We start from the raw sequence: 17,440 nt of genomic DNA, 5'->3' as shown, positions 1-17,440 counted from the left end.
TTTATTTTATTCGCTATTGGCATTCATAATTCATCCAGGAAGCCTCCGGGAGCCAGCTGGACCCTGTCTGATATTGCAACGCCTCAATACCGCCGCCTGGTGGATTTCCGGCGAGTTACACTCCACTCTAAACCGGAAGTGGCGCTCGGTGCATCGGGGGAAAAGCTCCGCCAGAGATATGTTGTTATGTGGATCAATATACACACCTCGAGTGCATTGGATCGCTTTCGAGACGCAAGAATCAATATGCTTTCGGCGTTTATTGCGTCATACAAACGGAAAATGGATCTAGCAGATTGACGTCAAATAATTGGAATTTTTTTTCTCCAGACGCATCGGCCAGAGGTAAGAGGAATCTAACGTTATTTCCAGCTCGATTGTCCATTTATTTCATTGCAATCTGTCCGATCAACGTATGGTGTCTTACTAAAGAAAGCCGTTAGTGACAATCAAGGAATCATAAACGACCCCCCCCCCCCCTTTCCTTCACGCATGATGGAGCATAATGTATAGCGATCATGCATTTACATTTTTTTATATAGCGTGTATAGGAACGAAACAAAAATCGATTATGTATAAAAGGCACTCAGGGCCTATAGCGCGCGTTCTAGGAATTACTGCTATACAGTCTAAAAACATACTTATATTCTCGATGGTACTAACACGACAATGTATGAATGGAAAAATATAACGTTCCCACATCCGGAACGATAGATACCCGATGTTGAATGGGCCATAGTAATGTCGATATAGCTATAATATTTAAAAAGTTATAGCCCTGCAAAGAAGGTGAGCCACTCCATAGGGTTACAGCGCTGGCAGAGAGTGGTAAAGATGGGCATAATGCATGGCACCCAATGTGTTAAGCACCCCCCACAGCCCAAATGGAATTTTTTTTTTTAATAATAATCTAAAGACATTTCATATATATATTATTTTTTAATAGTCGACTATCAGCAAATTTTGGCGACTACAAGTCGACTATACAAATCCTTAGTCGGGGACAGCACTAGCACACACTAATACCAGTGCCCTGCTCCATTTCTACCGGGCCATCATACAAAGCATCCTCCTCACCTTCTCCATAAGTGGCACAGCAGCCTGGACACTCACTCCAAAAACAAACTGCAAAAGAATAATCAATAAATCCTCCAAAATAATCCGCACCCCCCTCCCGTCACTCGAATCACTCCACCGCCAAAGAACAATAAGAAGAGCAAGAAAAATCATCTCTGACCCCACTCACCCAGCACACCATGTCTTCCAGCTGTTGCCCTCCGGGAGGCGCTACAGATCTCTGACCGCCAAAACATCCCGCTTTAAAAATAGTTTCTTCCCCACTGCCATACGGACACTGAACTCTATATAATAATCCCCCTAGCTCTGCTGTTACGGAGATACATTGTAAATTGTGATGTGTTTTTATAATTTTTTTTGTATTTATGTGTCTATGTATTTAACTGCATGTAGTATAGGGAGGTGTAGTGGTTACGTCATTGCCGTTTTTTGTGTTCCACCCTCTGTCCAACGCAATGCATTTCCCCATTGCCCATTTCTAAATCGTCTCGTTTAAAACAAATAAAGCATTAACATTTGCATGGTGTACCTTTCTGTGCTTATTCATCCACAATCTAATATAGCTCAACATGAAAATATTCGCAATTAATCATAAAAAGAAATCGCTAAATTTTATTTCAACCAAAAATGCTTAAACAATAATGTTAGTGATATAAGGGAACTTGTTTTGATAATCCATTTTCCCGATGATAAATCCCTAAACGGGTGGAACAACCAGTGGCGTCAGACTACACCGCCCTGTTGTGAGTGATGTTCTATGTTGGAACAATGCACTGAAAACTAATTCCACCAGCCTGGCTGTGTGGTCATCAAAGAATCTAATCTAATCTCTAACCTCATAGCTAACGATCACACTGGTCTCAATTAGGGATGTCCGATATTATCGGCCGATATCGGCATTAAAATGTGATATCGGAAAATATCTGTATCGGTTTTCAATTTTCTTCTTCTTTTTTTTTTTTTACATTTCTATAACCTTTATTTACCCAGGCAAGCAAGTAAGAACAAATTCTGATTTTATTTATTGTCAAAAGTATGCATAATGTTGTGTTAATTCCACGAGAGATATGTAATGTTAATAATTACCTGAAATTATTCCGTTTTTTGGGGGGGAAACCCTGCATATATCGGTATCGGTTGATATCGGTATCGGAAATTAAGAGTTGGACAATATCGGTATATCGGTATCGGTAAAAAAGCCAATATCAAGCATCCCTAGTCTCAATGCTTAGACTGAGTTCATGTATGACATCATCACGGACCGTTCCATTCTTCCTCCGACCGTAGGTGGATGTTTTCGTCGCCATGGACTATCACAAGAGGAGCTACGGCCGCTTCCACGGGCGCGTGCACCTGCAGGGCTCGTCCCCGATGGATGCCTCGCTGGTCATCACGGAGCTGACCCTGGAGGACTATGGGAAATATAAGTGTGAGGTCATCGACGGGCTGGAGGACGGAACGACAGTCGTGTCACTGGACCTGCAAGGTACACTACTCAGGTTTCATTACTAGCACTTTAACCCCTTTTACTACCACACTACAGAAGGTTAACCCTTTACTATCACACTACAGAAGGTTAACCCTTTACTATCACACTACAGAAGGTTAACCCTTTACTGTCACACTACAGACGGTTGTGTGGTAGTGAAAGGGTTAACCGTCTGTAGTGTGATAGTAAAGGGTTAACCTTCTGTAGTGTGGTAGTGAAAGGGTTAACCGTCTGTAGTGTGATAGTAAAGGGTTAACCTTCTGTAGTGTGGTGGTGAAAGGGTTAACCGTCTGTAGTGTGATAGTAAAGGGTTAACATTCTGTAGTGTGGTAGTGAAAGGTTAACCGTCTGTAGTGTGATAGTAAAGGGTTAACCTTCTGTAGTGTGGTAGTGAAAGGGTTAACCGTCTGTAGTGTGATAGTAAAGGGTTAACCTTCTGTAGTGTGGTGGTGAAAGGGTTAACCGTCTGTAGTGTGATAGTAAAGGGTTAACCTTCTGTAGTGTGGTAGTGAAAGGGTTAACCGTCTGTAGTGTGATAGTAAAGGGTTAACCTTCTGTAGTGTGGTGGTGAAAGGGTTAACCGTCTGTAGTGTGATAGTAAAGGGTTAACATTCTGTAGTGTGGTAGTGAAAGGTTAACCTTCTGTAGCGTGGTAGTGAAAGGTTAACCTTCTGTAGTGTGGTAGTGAAAGGGTTAACCGTCTGTAGCGTGGTAGTGAAAGGTTAACCATCTGTAGTGTGGTAGTGAAAGGTTAACCTTCTGTAGTGTGGTAGTGAAAGGGATAACCTTCTGTAGTGTGGTAGTGAAAGGGTTAACCTTCTGTAGTGTGGTAGTGAAAGGGTTAAAGTGGGGAGGAATGAGGATGTGTCTTGTTCATAAAGTGTGTATGTGGCGACTTGTCCTTGTACCCCTGTGTACAGTCTGGGAGGTGGTCAGACTAATTTTAGCACTGTGAGCAGAGAATACTGTACCACACACACACACAGAGACAGACACACACACACACAGAGACAGACACACACACACACATACACACACACACACACACACACACACACACACACACACACACACACACACACACACACACACACACACACACACACACACACACACACACACAGAGACAGACACACACACACACAGACAGACAGACAGACAGACAGACAGACAGACAGACAGACAGACATACAGACAGACAGACAGACAGACAGACAGACAGACAGACAGACAGACAGACAGACAGACAGACACACACACACACACACACACACACTCATCTAGCAGACACGCTCACCTCTAATAAACACCATAACCTCAAACACACACACACACACACATTTACATTTTACATTTACATTTAGTCATTAGCTGACACTTTTATCCAAAGTTATTTACAAGTTCTGTACAACAAGTCAGCAGAAAAGGTACAACTTTGGCAGCTAAGGGTAGATATTGATTGAAGAAGTGTGTTTTTAGTCTAGGGCAGAATATGTGGTGAGAAGTCTGTTGTGAGAATACCCCCAAGGAGCTCGGAGAGGAGTGGTCCTCAGGCAGCCAGAAGAGGTAGAGCGGAGGGGCCTTGAGGGTGTGTAGTTAGAGACCATTGTCTGGAGGTAGGAGGGAGCCGTTCCCCTCGCTGTATACGCCTGGTATGCCGCAGGTCAAGGACCTTGAAGCGGATTCGTGCGGCGATGGGGAGCCAGTGCAGGTCCCTAAGAAGTGGGGTGACACGGGCTGACTTTGGTAGATTGGAGATCAGGCGGGCCGCAGCGTTCTGTACGAGCTGAAGAGCCTTGACGGTTGTTACAACCAGGCATAATATGACTTGCCCTAAGGCCTCAACAGTCACAGGAATATGGCTTGTTTCCCGGTAGGCCTTGGTTGCAACGTGGTGGACAACAAGGAAGTCGGACACGTTTCTAGCAAAAATAACAATATTTATTTCCTATTTAAATAACAAAAGGTGGAGAGCTGGGTGCACCAGCCTCCTTGGTTCAGGATATAATCAACAGTTTACAAGCAGCAAAAAGAGCAAAAAGCAAGAATGGTGAGAGAACAGGTGAGAGACACCACAGTGACGAGCTCCTGGTCTGCTTACAGAGGGCGTGCTGCCTCGTCACCACACCTGTGTCTGGTGATTACACAGAAGCTATTATCAATTACAAGAAACCAATTAGTGACACCACACTCACACCACAATGTGAATGTAACACAGAGACAGTAAGTATATGTGAATAGAACAAATAACAATGGTGGTATCTGGTAAACCAGCTAGCAGAGCGTTGCAGTAGTCGAGGCGAGACGTGACTGTTGATTGGACGAGGAGTTGGGCGGATCCTTCTCACACAGGGCAGCGGTGGCCTAAAGGTTAGAGGAGCTGGGTTTGTGACCGGAAGGTCGCCAGTTCGATCCCACCGTACCGGCAGGAAAAATCTGGGCTGGGGAAAGTGAATGAATAACTCTCTCCCATACCCTTAACACCAACCGCTGAAGTGCCCTTGAGCAAGGCACTTAACCCCCAACTGCTGTGTGAATGGAACTTGTGTGAATGTGAAGCAGGGCGTAGCTGAAAAAGAGCATCCGTGCTCAGAACCTACCCTGGGTAAATAAAGGTACAATAATAAATAAAAAGCCACGGTCGGGGACAAAGCCACGGCTACATTCTCCACTGTGATTGATTGTCGGTTAGCGGGGAGGATTTGGCCGGCAAGTTTAGACGTTTTGCCGTTTTTGCTTACAGATGAAGCCCTTCAGATTCAGGTCCCTTCTGCCACTCCTCTGTCACTTTAGAACTAGCACTCAGGCGTTAATTTTCGGGGGCTGGTGGCTGGGTCTAAACGTAAACAAAGGGATGGTACTTAACTTAAGTGCTTCCCCAGGGAGGGGGACGGGGGCTACTGCCCTCAGACCCCCAAGATAATTTTTATATGGGCAGTCTGACTTGGGGTACTGACCATAATATTAGTGTTGCAATGCATGATAAATAAACAGTGAAAAAAGCTAAGAAATCGGATGGGGCTGGGACATTTGGGACGAATAAAAATGTAAGATGAAAGTCTCCCCAGCCTGTGGGAGGCAGTGGAGGTGTGAAATCTGGCGCGGTCCAGAACAATAGGAGTCACAAAATCAGTTTGGAGTGGAGTGGTGGAGGAGTGGTAGAGGCGCAGTAGATGCTTGATTTTTCAGGGCTGTATCTGTAGGTTCAGTTTGAGGTCATCCAGCCAGGCGGGAATGTCGGACAGGCAGGCCGAGATCCGCTCAGAGACTTGGGTATCTGAGGGAGGAAAGGAGAGAAAGAGTTGAGTGTCATCAGCATAGCAGTGATATGAGAAGGCATGACAACGTGATAATGTTACCCAGATATTTAGTGTAGACCGAGCCCTGGGGGACGCCTGTCCGTGGGGGGGGGGCAGAGCCTACATGTCCCATTCCATGACACACACACACACACACACACACACACACACACACACACACACACACACACACACACACACACACACACACACACACACACACACACACACACACACACACACACACACAGACACACACACACACACACACACACACAGACACACACACACAGACACACACACACACACTGACGCACAGAGTCGGAACAAATATAGTTCATCAGTGGGCTCTCCTCCAGTGGGGCCGATGCATCACGGTGTCAGAACAGCTCCATAATACATGAGAGTAACCCGAGAACAGCCATTACTGGCACATTGGCTGCCACCGCCACCTGCCACCTCCAGACCACCTGCCAGGGAAACGACTGCCCACGTTTATGAGGGGGACATGTGGCTCACAGGGTCTTTAGAGGAACCACAATATACTGAGGTTTCATCACCATCCCCTTCAAATTCCCTATTTAACACAATAATATCGAACGAGGAAACCTAGAGGGTGGATCTGTTTTCAAGGTTTTTTTTATTATGATTAATTTGTTTTGACAGGGACATTTCACAACAAATCCAGTTGCATAATAGCTCAGTTTCATCTCTGGTCACTGGGCGGGTGCCTTCGTGGAATAGACACTAGAGCAATAGACGTCATTATAAACTAGAAAGGTGTTCTCAGTAGAGAGCAAATTTCCACCAGGCTGCAGCCACACATTTCTTCTCTATCCCCCTCTTTCTCTCTCTCTCCCTCTCTTACTCTCTGTCTATCCCTCTCTCCCTCTCTTTCTTGCTTTCCCTCTCTCTCTTTCTCCCTCCCTCTATCCCTCTCTTTCTCCCTCCCTCTATCCCTCTCTCTCTCTCTCTCTGAGCAAACAAACACGCCTACAATATTTAACAAATGCAGACACCATCTATTACCATTCATTATGATTATCGGTATCAAACACACTCGCAGGCATAGGCAGAGATCATCCACTGTCTGCGGGGAAGAAAAAAAGGCCAACTGTGTTGACGAGTCGCTGACACATTGGGCGGGGCTTATGTGTAGGGGGCGGGGCAAACATAGACCAATGAAAGCGAATTCCCCACACACTCCTATTGCACACGATAACACTGTCACACTATTATACCTGCACAATATTACAATCTAGTACACTATTACACACTCTTACAAAAGCACACTATTACACAGTATTGCACTATTACACATTCCCACTATTACATTATTAAATACTATTACACTATTACAAACTATTACACATTACCTACTATTACATTATTACACATTACACACTATTACATACTATCACACTATAACACTATTACACATTACACACTATTACACATTACACTATTACATTATTAAACATTATTACAAACTACTACAGTTTTACACAGTATTACACTGTTACACACTTAAGCATAGGGGCGTGGTTAACCTATACCAATGAACGTAGTAGGCTAGTCAGTGCTGAGTTCATTGACACGTCTCATAAGTCTCTAAATGAAAGGGGGTGGGGCTTATTTCAATCTGAGCAGTGGACCTGTGCAGTATCGCCCTCTTGCGTTCAAAAAGTGTAACTGCATACTGTATATGTATTTAAATTATGGAAATTCATTGAAATAACACAACAAATATATTCCAGAATTCAGGCCGCTTTATCCTAATCGGCGATATTATCTGCGGACAGATTACATGATCTCCCCCAGGCCTTCCGCCTGATGGAGATAAATATCAACCCAGTACATAACAGTTACATAACAATGCAATACATTTCAATACATTTGAACAGTACAATATGAAATCAGGTATTCCCTGCCAGCAAGGGTGTAAAGTACTTGAGTAATTGTACTTTGTTACAATACTTAAGTACTGTTTTGGGGGATTTGTACTTTACTCAAGTATTATTAGGCAGTGATGGGCAAGCTACTTGGAAAATGTAGCAAGCTACACTACAAGTTACTCTCGGTTAAATATAGCTCAACTACAATGGAAGCTATCCCCAGAGAAATGTAGCAAGCTACACTACAAGAACATGGCAAAAATAGCTAGCTACATCGGCACTACTTTTTTTTTTCTTTTTTTTTTTACTTCATTATCAAGTTTCCACCAAACAAATATAGGCAGGCAAAAAAAATTCTCAGTTTGATTGTTTATTATAAAACTGAAACAAGCCCTCGGTCTGGCCCTCGGTCTGGCTTTTAACATGAACTTGTATTATGTACAAAATCCAGGAAGGCAAGTTTAGCTGGGTGCAGCCTCTACAAAAGAAAAGAAAGAGACCATTTGGTTTTATCAGTTTTTATAGTATAGTTTGTTGATTACTTTTGATGCAGTAATGGTCTTTTTCTTTTCTATTCTATCTTTATGTATTATTTATCCCTAAACTCTACATCTTCTGAAACCTGCCCACTTTATCAACCAAAAACACACTTCTTCAATATCTGAATTTTACTAGTATTATGCTACCATGTATACTACTACCAACTATGCTAATATGTCTATACTACTACAGTATGTACTCAGAGTATAACACTCAAGCTTGACACTGACAAACAATACTACTTATCCTTGGCTGCTAGATATGTACCACTCTTGCTGACTTGTTGTACACAATTTGTAAGTCCCACAGGTTGAGAACCACTGCTTTTCCCTCTTTTTTTCTTTTCTCCACCCCCATAATATTGTTCATTTTCTGCCTACAGTGAAACATCATGATAGCAGCTATCTGTTAGTTAAAGCTGTTGACAAAAAGTGTACTGACTTGTGTGCTGTTTGGGAACAGTTGATTTTCATCAGCTCACCTGAATGTGTTCTCAAGTTAGTGCTGGACGTGTGGGACGTTTTTCAGTCAAACTCATAAATGTGTCCCAGATAGGGCCATGGAGAGGCATTGTTGTTATTCACATCATCATCTTCATCAATGCCATCGAATCCCTCTGCCATTTCGCACGGACTGGTTCATGTAATCCGTTAAATTGCATTCATTCATTCAGTACGTCTGTGTTTTGATTTTCACTTCCTGATTTGCGGGTTGGAGTCCCGCCCTATCCTGCCTCTGATTGGCCTACCCGTAATGTTTTGGCCTACCATACCCAATCGTGAGTCGTCATACTCATATCTAAGCCAACCAACCAATCATAGTGGGTTTTTTACGGGGAGTTTTTTTTTCTCCTCACAAATCTTTATACTAGTCTAGACTGTTTCTCCCGACAGTAGCGTGTAGCGTTTCCTCGTCGCTACGTCACTACTTCGTTCTATAAATAGCTCCGCTACAGAGACCGCTACCCTGGTTAAAAAGTAGCGACGCTACCATCACGCTACTGAGAATTGTAGTTAAGCTATGTAGCGTCGCTACTTGTAGCTAGCTACTGCCCATCAATGTTATTAGGTTTGTATACTTGTACTTTTACTCAATACAAAAAACATACTTTTTACTCCTTACATTTAAAATGCAGACCTACAAAGTACAAAGTACAAATCTTGCAGGTCCAACCATTTTAATTAGTATATTTGTTTCTCTGGCCGAACTAACGTTAACGTTATTAAACCTGCGGCCGCGCTTTATTTAAAAACAGCCAATCAAATCCCCATCAATGGAAAATGAACCCGCCCATACCCATGCTGATTGGTCCTTGTGCAAGACTAGAAAGCGGGGATCTTTGATTAAACACCTGCTATCAGAAGAATAGACAGTCAGACATTTCTTTTTTTACTTTAACTTTTTAGTACTTAAGTACATTTAAAAGTAGAAACGTTTTGACTTGTACTCAAGTGTGTTTTTAGCCAGATACTCTGACTTTTACTTGAGTAAGATTTTGAGACGGTACCCATACTTTTTCTGGGTACTTTTTACACCCCTGCCAGCCAGTTATGATATCCTCTCTCTCCTTCCTCCCTCCAGGCATCGTCTTCCCCTACTTCCCTCGGCTGGGCCGCTACAACCTGAACTTCTACGACGCAGAGCGGGCGTGTCGCGACCAGGACGCCATCGTAGCGTCCTTCGAGCAGCTGTACGACGCGTGGCGAGGAGGGCTGGACTGGTGCAATGCCGGCTGGCTGAGCGACGGCTCGGCGCAGTACCCCATCACCACCCCCAGGGAGCCCTGCGGGGGCAAGAACACGGTTCCGGGGGTCCGGAACTACGGCCTCAGGGACAAGGAGAAGAACCACTACGACGTGTTCTGTTTCACCTCCAACTACAGAGGTATGAGCTGGGACTGGAGCTGGGAGGGTGTGTGGGTGTGTGTGTGTGTGTGTGCGTGTGTGTGTGTGTGTGTGCGTGTGTGTGTGTGTGTGTGTGTGTGTGTGTGTGTGTGTGTGTGTGTGTGTGTGTGCGTGTGTGTGTGTGTATAGGTGGCCTTAGGTATGTTTTCACCCCTTTCAACTGAAGCGGGCCCCATCCGCTAGCAGGGCCCCGGAATGACAAAGCGAACACAACCTGGATTGATAAAGAAAAAAAGCGTTCCAAAATCCATTTCCTCATCCACCGCCGTGTGTTCTGAAGTCTGAATCACTTTTGGTTTATGCCCGTCAACTTTCACCTACAGTAGTTCCCTTATTTGCACCCCCCCCCCCCCCCCCATGGGGTATCCTTGGAAACGTACACTCGTTGGCTACAACACTGACCAATCACTTTTGCCATAAAAAGACGCTCAACTGGGGCGCCCGAGTGGCGAACCACGTAACGTGCTGCATCGCGGCGCGGCCGACCCGGGTTCGATTCCCGGACCTGCCGTTCTTTTTTTTTTTAAACTTTGACCAGTCAGCTGGTTCTTTTTAGCGTTTATCGCTTTTTCGTCGCATTCATACTTGGTCAAGTTCGACCGACAGAAGCAGGCTGAAAGGGTTCAGATGGGGGGAAAGACACTCTGGGAAAGGCACGGCTGCCGTCCGGGATTCGAACGCGCTCAGCCCCAGATCCGCGCGAGCGCGGTTGTCCACGGCGCTGAAATAGCACTCGCGGTACGTGGTGAGCTACTGGAGCTCGACCTGCCGTTCTTTGCCGAATGTCTTCCCCTGCTCTGTCTCCCATTCTTCCTCTCTCTCGCTCTCGCTCTCTCTCTACTGGACTGCCCGGTAGTAAAAACCAATACAAATCTACCGCTCACCTGATATATCGTCATGTAACTCAAGAACTTGGCCACGGATTTTAGAACGGCAACAAATCGATCTTTTGAACTGTATATGTTCGGTGAAAAATGATAACATAGATAGATAGCTAACATAATATAGCTAATATAGATAACATTCAGCCACTAGATGTCACAGTAGAGCACGTCATTTATCCAATCAGGTGCATTCCACGTGGGGAAATGGGAAGTAGGGAGGGGATACATGATGCCTGCAACATTCATTTTGGACCCGCACAAATCTTTTGAATGATAAATTCTATCAATTCATCAATAATAATTTTTTGGGGAAAAGCAACACTTTTATTCCACACCTTTCTAAAAGCTCTATGGATGTTATTATTATAATACATTTTTTAAATGGTTACTCTTATTATTATTATTATTATTATTATTATTATTATTATTATTATTATTATTATTATTATTATTATTATTATTATTATTATTATTATTATTATTATTATTATTATTATTATTATTATTATTATTATAATAATAATTATTATTATTATTATTATTATTATTATTATTATTATTATTATTATTATTATTATTATTATTATTATTATTATTATTATTATTATTATTATTATTATTATTATTATTATCTATAGTACCTTTAATCAATTAATCAGTAAAATGATGTGATCCACAATTGTGTCCTACTAAATGCAATCATGCAAAAGCATAAACCCACTAAAGTTTATTATTATTATTATTATTATTTTATTATTATTATTATTATTATTATTATTGCCATTCTTCCCAGGTGTCAGCTGGGAGGCATTGACAGCGGACAACGGGGACAGCAGTGGTCGCTAGTTTACTAGTAGATGATAATAATAATAATAATAATAATAATAATAATAATAATAATAATAATAATAATAATAATAATAATAATAATAATAATAATAATAATAATAATAATAATAATAATAAACTTTATGTATAGCACCTTTCATACAAGAATTGCTTCACAGTACTTTGAGTAAAAATAGACATAAAATGAGCACAGAATTTACAAAAAGGTGCAGACATAAAATAATTATAAAATAGATAGTAGCAAAATAGACAAAGTCATGGTAAGGCAAAGAACATTAAATCACATCACATCAATCACACTTTAGGGACTCTAACCCACAGGGATTTGAACCCACCCTTCAGCTCTAGCTTTTGTGATTTATGATCACAGGGACTTGAACCTACTTTAGATTTTGTGATTTATGATCACAGGGACTCGAACCCACGATGGTCTAGTCATTTTTACTCTAAAATGACTCTCTATTATTGCGTAACAAAAAAAATCCCTACAGTATGTACTGTTTTAGATGTACTGTAGATGAGTTTAGACACAGGTGAGGCTGCAGATTTTTGACAAGTCCTACTAAAGTGAAATATCCCTTTAACGACCGCACAGCCCTGCTATCTGTCCGTGCTTCAGTCCGCCAGTCCGTCTAACCCATAGATATATAACACTAGATGGCTTACCCGCGCTGCTGGCCAACGGAGACCGACATTGCCACATGGCGGCCATCTTGTGAGGGTGGAGCATGCGTGTCTAGGATGTACTATTGAAATAACCATAGCTTGCTCAATTTTCAACCGTTTGGTTTGTTAAAAACGTCAGAGATGTAGTTATCATACTGCATACTTATAATGGACTTTGATATGAAAACAATTTAATTAAAAAAGAAAAAATTCTTCCAAGCAAGAATCATAGCCACGTTAATAACTTTGTAATAAACCAAACCGTTTGTAAATCCGTCGAGATTTCAGCGAGTTAAGATGGTATATAGATAGATAGAGATAAAAACAATAGGCAATAAAAAAAACAAGGCATAAAAGCCATCTAGTGTTATATATCTATGGTCTAACCCTCCTCGTCCTTCCCCTCAGGGCGTTTCTACTACCTGATCCACCCCTCCAAGCTGACGTACGACGAGGCGGTCAGAGCGTGCCAGCAGGACGGGGCTCAGATCGCCAAGGTGGGCCAGATGTACGCCGCCTGGAAGCTGCTGGGCTACGACCGTTGCGACAACGGCTGGTTGGCCGACGGCAGCGTCCGTTACCCGATCACCCGCCCCCGCAAGCGCTGCAGCCCCACGGAGGCGGCCGTGAGGTTCAACGGCTTCCCGGACAAGAAGCACAAGCTGTACGGAGCCTACTGCTTCAAGGGCCACCACTGAGGGCCGCGACACACACACACACACACACACACACACACACACACACACACACACACACACACACACACACACACATGCACATACACACACATGCACATACACCTACACATCTACATATACATACTCACACACACACACACACACACACACACATCTACGTATACATACACACACACACACACACACACACACACACACACATACATACACACACACACACACACACACACACACACACACACACACACACACACACACACACACTAGATGAACAAATTACATACACACACACACACACACACACACACACACACACACACACACACACACACACACACACACACACACACACACACACACACACACACACACACGCACACACACACACACACACACACTAGAGGAACAAATTACATTCAAACAAAGATTAAGGTTAGAAGATCAGCAAAGAGGAGAGGAGAGAGATAAGGGACAGTCTACCTGGCATGAACGAACACATTCAAACTGTGATGTTTTATTTTAACAATAAAAACTGTAGGTCATGTGTGTTGTTGTTGTCAGACAGAGAGAGGGGTCGTGATCTCAACCCGTGTCTTTTGTAATCTGGGACCTGATATTCTAATGAGGGATAGTTTACACATATTTAAGGTTTGTGTTATTTAATCGAATTCCTATAAGCAGAGATCGGGGGGACTACGGGGGCGGGGGAGGGGGTGATGTCACATAGCCAACAGTGACTCGCTGTCACTCAAAAAGTGGACAAGGCCTACCGTATAGCTATACATGCCTGAGAACCAACCCACAGTGAAGCTTCTCCTGATCGGACTGATACTTTGGGCACTTAATGTTTTTTCTGTTTTGAGACCTAGAACAACTACGACAAAGCCACAATACACAAGTAAACACAGGACGATTAGCTCCTGTGCTTGGCGTCACATCGGAACGCAGGCCTATAGCACGACTGAAAAACGATCTCTGCTGTCCATCTTCACAGGGTGCTATTACTTTCTACTTCATCGTACCGTTATGTTTTCTTTTTGTTGTTTTTTTATACTAATGAGTTGTGTGAGGACCAAACATTAGTCTCATCATAGAAAGGGATAGAAAAAAAGAAAAGAAAAAAAAAAGATACAGCCAAACATTATCATTGTTTATGTTTTTCTAAGTATGAATATGTAGAATGTGAGTATCTAGATCTGTATTTCTGTTAATGTGTTTTTGTTTTGTTTTTTGTTTTTATATAGAAATATTTACATTATTGTTTTTTATTTTCTTGGCCACACTATCCTGGAGTCCCTCGCTAAGACATAGTACTAAGAAAGAGAGAGATCTAACTCCAATAAAAAAAAAGAAAAAAAGAAAAACAAATTAAAACATTGCACTGAACATACTGAAGAGATGCCTGAAGGCCTATGGTGGCCTAGAGGGGACACGGCAAAACAATAATATACCCCTTGCAGCAATAGAAAATGACTGACAGGAAGTCAATTACACTCCTCTGTTGTCACATTACTATAAACGCAGAGCAACATTATGCTGGTCGGTAAATCTTCGCTGCTGTTGCTTCTCCGTGCTCGGCTTTAACCTATAGACCTGTAGACCGTAGAGAGCATGACTGAGCTTCTACAAACAGCATACAAGCACACAGCAAAGCAGCTCTCAGTATAGATCTACGTAATGTTACTGTATCTCTATTATCTGCGCCATAAACTGCTATTTTTGATACAAATAGTTTCTTAGAGTGAATGAGCAGAGCCAGGGGCTATGTGAGCGTGGTTTTCTTGGCAGCGGCTGCTGGCTGCTAACTGTTAGGTCAGCAGGGCTCGGCGCCAACACAGGGACAACCTATCTCTGACATAACGGGACTGCAAGCAAACCTGCGCCAGAGTCCCCCATGAATCAGACAAGAAGTCATGACCGAACAGCCCTTTTCAGAAATACCACGAATTTGCGCACGGAGGTTGGGCGAGGGGTACGTCCATATAAGCATATCAGAGTAAAGGGCTATAGTGGACGCTGGTTCCTGTGTGATCTCACGGTCCGAAAGGGCTCCGGCGGGTGAGGTAGCGTCGAGTTAGCGCTTTACTTGGCTCTACGTTGGTTCGATAACCCACTGAGAGAGAGGCCATGACGGCAACAACGGTAACACTAACACTTACAGTCATCGCAAAAGAACTGCTGGACAGACATGAGGAAATAGCTTTATATTATGATTAGCCTTAGACACTTTGTTAGAAATGTTGATGTTTTTCCTTGGTAACAAAGCACAGGGCTGGGTCGATCAGGAGACTGAACAGCGGCTGTGAACTGAATACAATACAGAGGAGTTTATCACACTGTGATGCAAACCTGAAAAGCAATGTTTCCTTTTATCCATTCTCTCTTGATTTACCTGTAAAACAGTTTCCTTTTACCAATAATCGAACTGAATGAACTCTTATGAACCATGTAATGTCAGTTGACTCAGTGTTTTTAAGGAAACCCCCCCAAGTGGTCATTTCTTCTTCCTCTTTTTGTGTATGTCCACCTTAATCCACCTTAAAAGCCTTTGTAACCACAGTGTACAAGGAAACCTTATGGACCCGAAGTCAAGAGGAAAATAAAACGGTAGATAATTGATGGTTTTGTCTCTTTGTTTTCTTTGGGGCGTGTTGGTGGGGGGGGGGGGGGGGGGGTGCGGCTACAAGATACACTACACCACTAAGGTACCCATGTACATGTCAAAATACTTCCCAAAGGTCAGTGAATACCACGACCACAACACCAGAGGGAGCTCCACAAATCATGTTAAACCCAGATTTGGCTCAAACAAGGGACTAAACACGTTTTGCAATTATGCCACATCAATGTGGAACGCCCTACCCACAGCTGTAAAGGAATGTGAATCACTACCCACTTTCAAAACCTCTCTAAATGAGCACCTACGTACGGGGGACTGCAATTCGAAACTGGCCCCTGTACATTTCCGAACCCAACCACCTCCAATGTACAGTTTCTTCCCCCTCAAATGTATATACTCTCTTTTTAGACTCTTTTTGTACTCATAAACAGTACTGTACATTTGTAGATCTGGTATGTCATAAATGTCTAGATGTAACCCTAACCGTACTGTCTACCTGTATGTCATAAATGTTTTTTTTTTTTATCCACTTTTTCTCCCATTTTCTATATTTTCTCCCATCCCAATTTCGTATCATCCAATTCAACCCTCCCCTGTCACGGACGCTGTTTCTTGCCTCCCACAAGCCGGCTGCAATGTGGACTAAGTCATACATAGCACAAGTCCCCTCCGGTACTTGAGGTAACAGCAGTCGCATCTTTTCACCTGCGCAGCTCGATCTCTCAGTGGCGAGGAGTAACGCGTGGGAGGCTCACGCTGCCCCCGACACTTCCTGATTCTACTGCGCAGGCGCACCAACCGACCTGTAGGAGTCGCTGTCCACAACACCCGATCCCCACCCATCAGTTTCCCACCCCCTAATACGGCCAATGTGTATTAGTACGGACGACCAGCTAAACTGAAAGCAAATGTGGAGCGCTGGGCTCGAACTGACGAGCCCAGCGTCTCCAGCATTTCGTGGCGAGCGCCTTGCCCACTACGCCACGTAGCCGCCCCTTGTATGTCATAAATGTTATGATGAATTGAAAATGGGGGACCCTGATGTAAACAAGATGAAAGTCTTTCTCTGGTCTGCATCCCCTTAACAATTGGGTGTATTGAGCCGTACTGTATTGTACCCATTCTGCAATCTTTCAATACAATGTTCAATCAATCAATCAATCTCTGTGCGCGCGTGGGGGGCATATCGCTCTGAACCGGTTGCCACAAATCAGACCGTAATCACCAAGAACAACGTTACCGAGGTAATTGGAGTTACCGTTATGTTGGGTTTGCCTCGGGTCTGTTGTTGGGGTCAGGGCCAGCCCGTCCACAGTGTGACTGCCAGGTGTAAAGACTTCATTCCTTAGCAATGTACTGTGTTTGCAAAGGGAGGGACGTTTGCACAAGTGGGGTTTTTTTCTGCCAGTTTGGGAAAACGGTGAAACACAGACATCCTTTCATGGAGTTGCCGTCCTTCTCCGTTGATCTAGTAACTGAGAAATGTTTGTCAAAGCACATTGTTTTAGGAACTGGATGA

General features: G+C 43.3%; 1 protein-coding gene across 1 annotated transcript in view; it reads left to right on the top strand.

The window, feature by feature from the left end:
* Nucleotides 1–15,918, top strand: part of hapln1b (hyaluronan and proteoglycan link protein 1b) — a gene marked incomplete at its 5' end in the record, with an annotated part of 122,230 nt that extends 106,312 nt beyond the window's left edge. Inside the window, 3 exons of the mRNA XM_084325031.1 lie at nucleotides 2,365–2,563; nucleotides 9,882–10,184; nucleotides 13,012–15,918. Of these exons, the coding sequence (XP_084181157.1) occupies nucleotides 2,365–2,563; nucleotides 9,882–10,184; nucleotides 13,012–13,301 (792 nt within the window). The 3' untranslated portion in view covers nucleotides 13,302–15,918. The remainder of the gene's footprint in view (nucleotides 1–2,364; nucleotides 2,564–9,881; nucleotides 10,185–13,011) is intronic.
* Nucleotides 15,919–17,440: the final 1,522 nt, after the last annotated feature.

Source organism: Notolepis coatsorum, assembly GCF_963971535.1.
Source record: "Notolepis coatsorum genome assembly, chromosome: 11".
NCBI classification, from domain to species: domain Eukaryota; kingdom Metazoa; phylum Chordata; class Actinopteri; order Aulopiformes; family Paralepididae; genus Notolepis; species Notolepis coatsorum.
The sequence above is the reverse complement of the archived record's forward strand: the minus strand, read 5'-3'. Positions and strand labels throughout refer to the sequence as shown.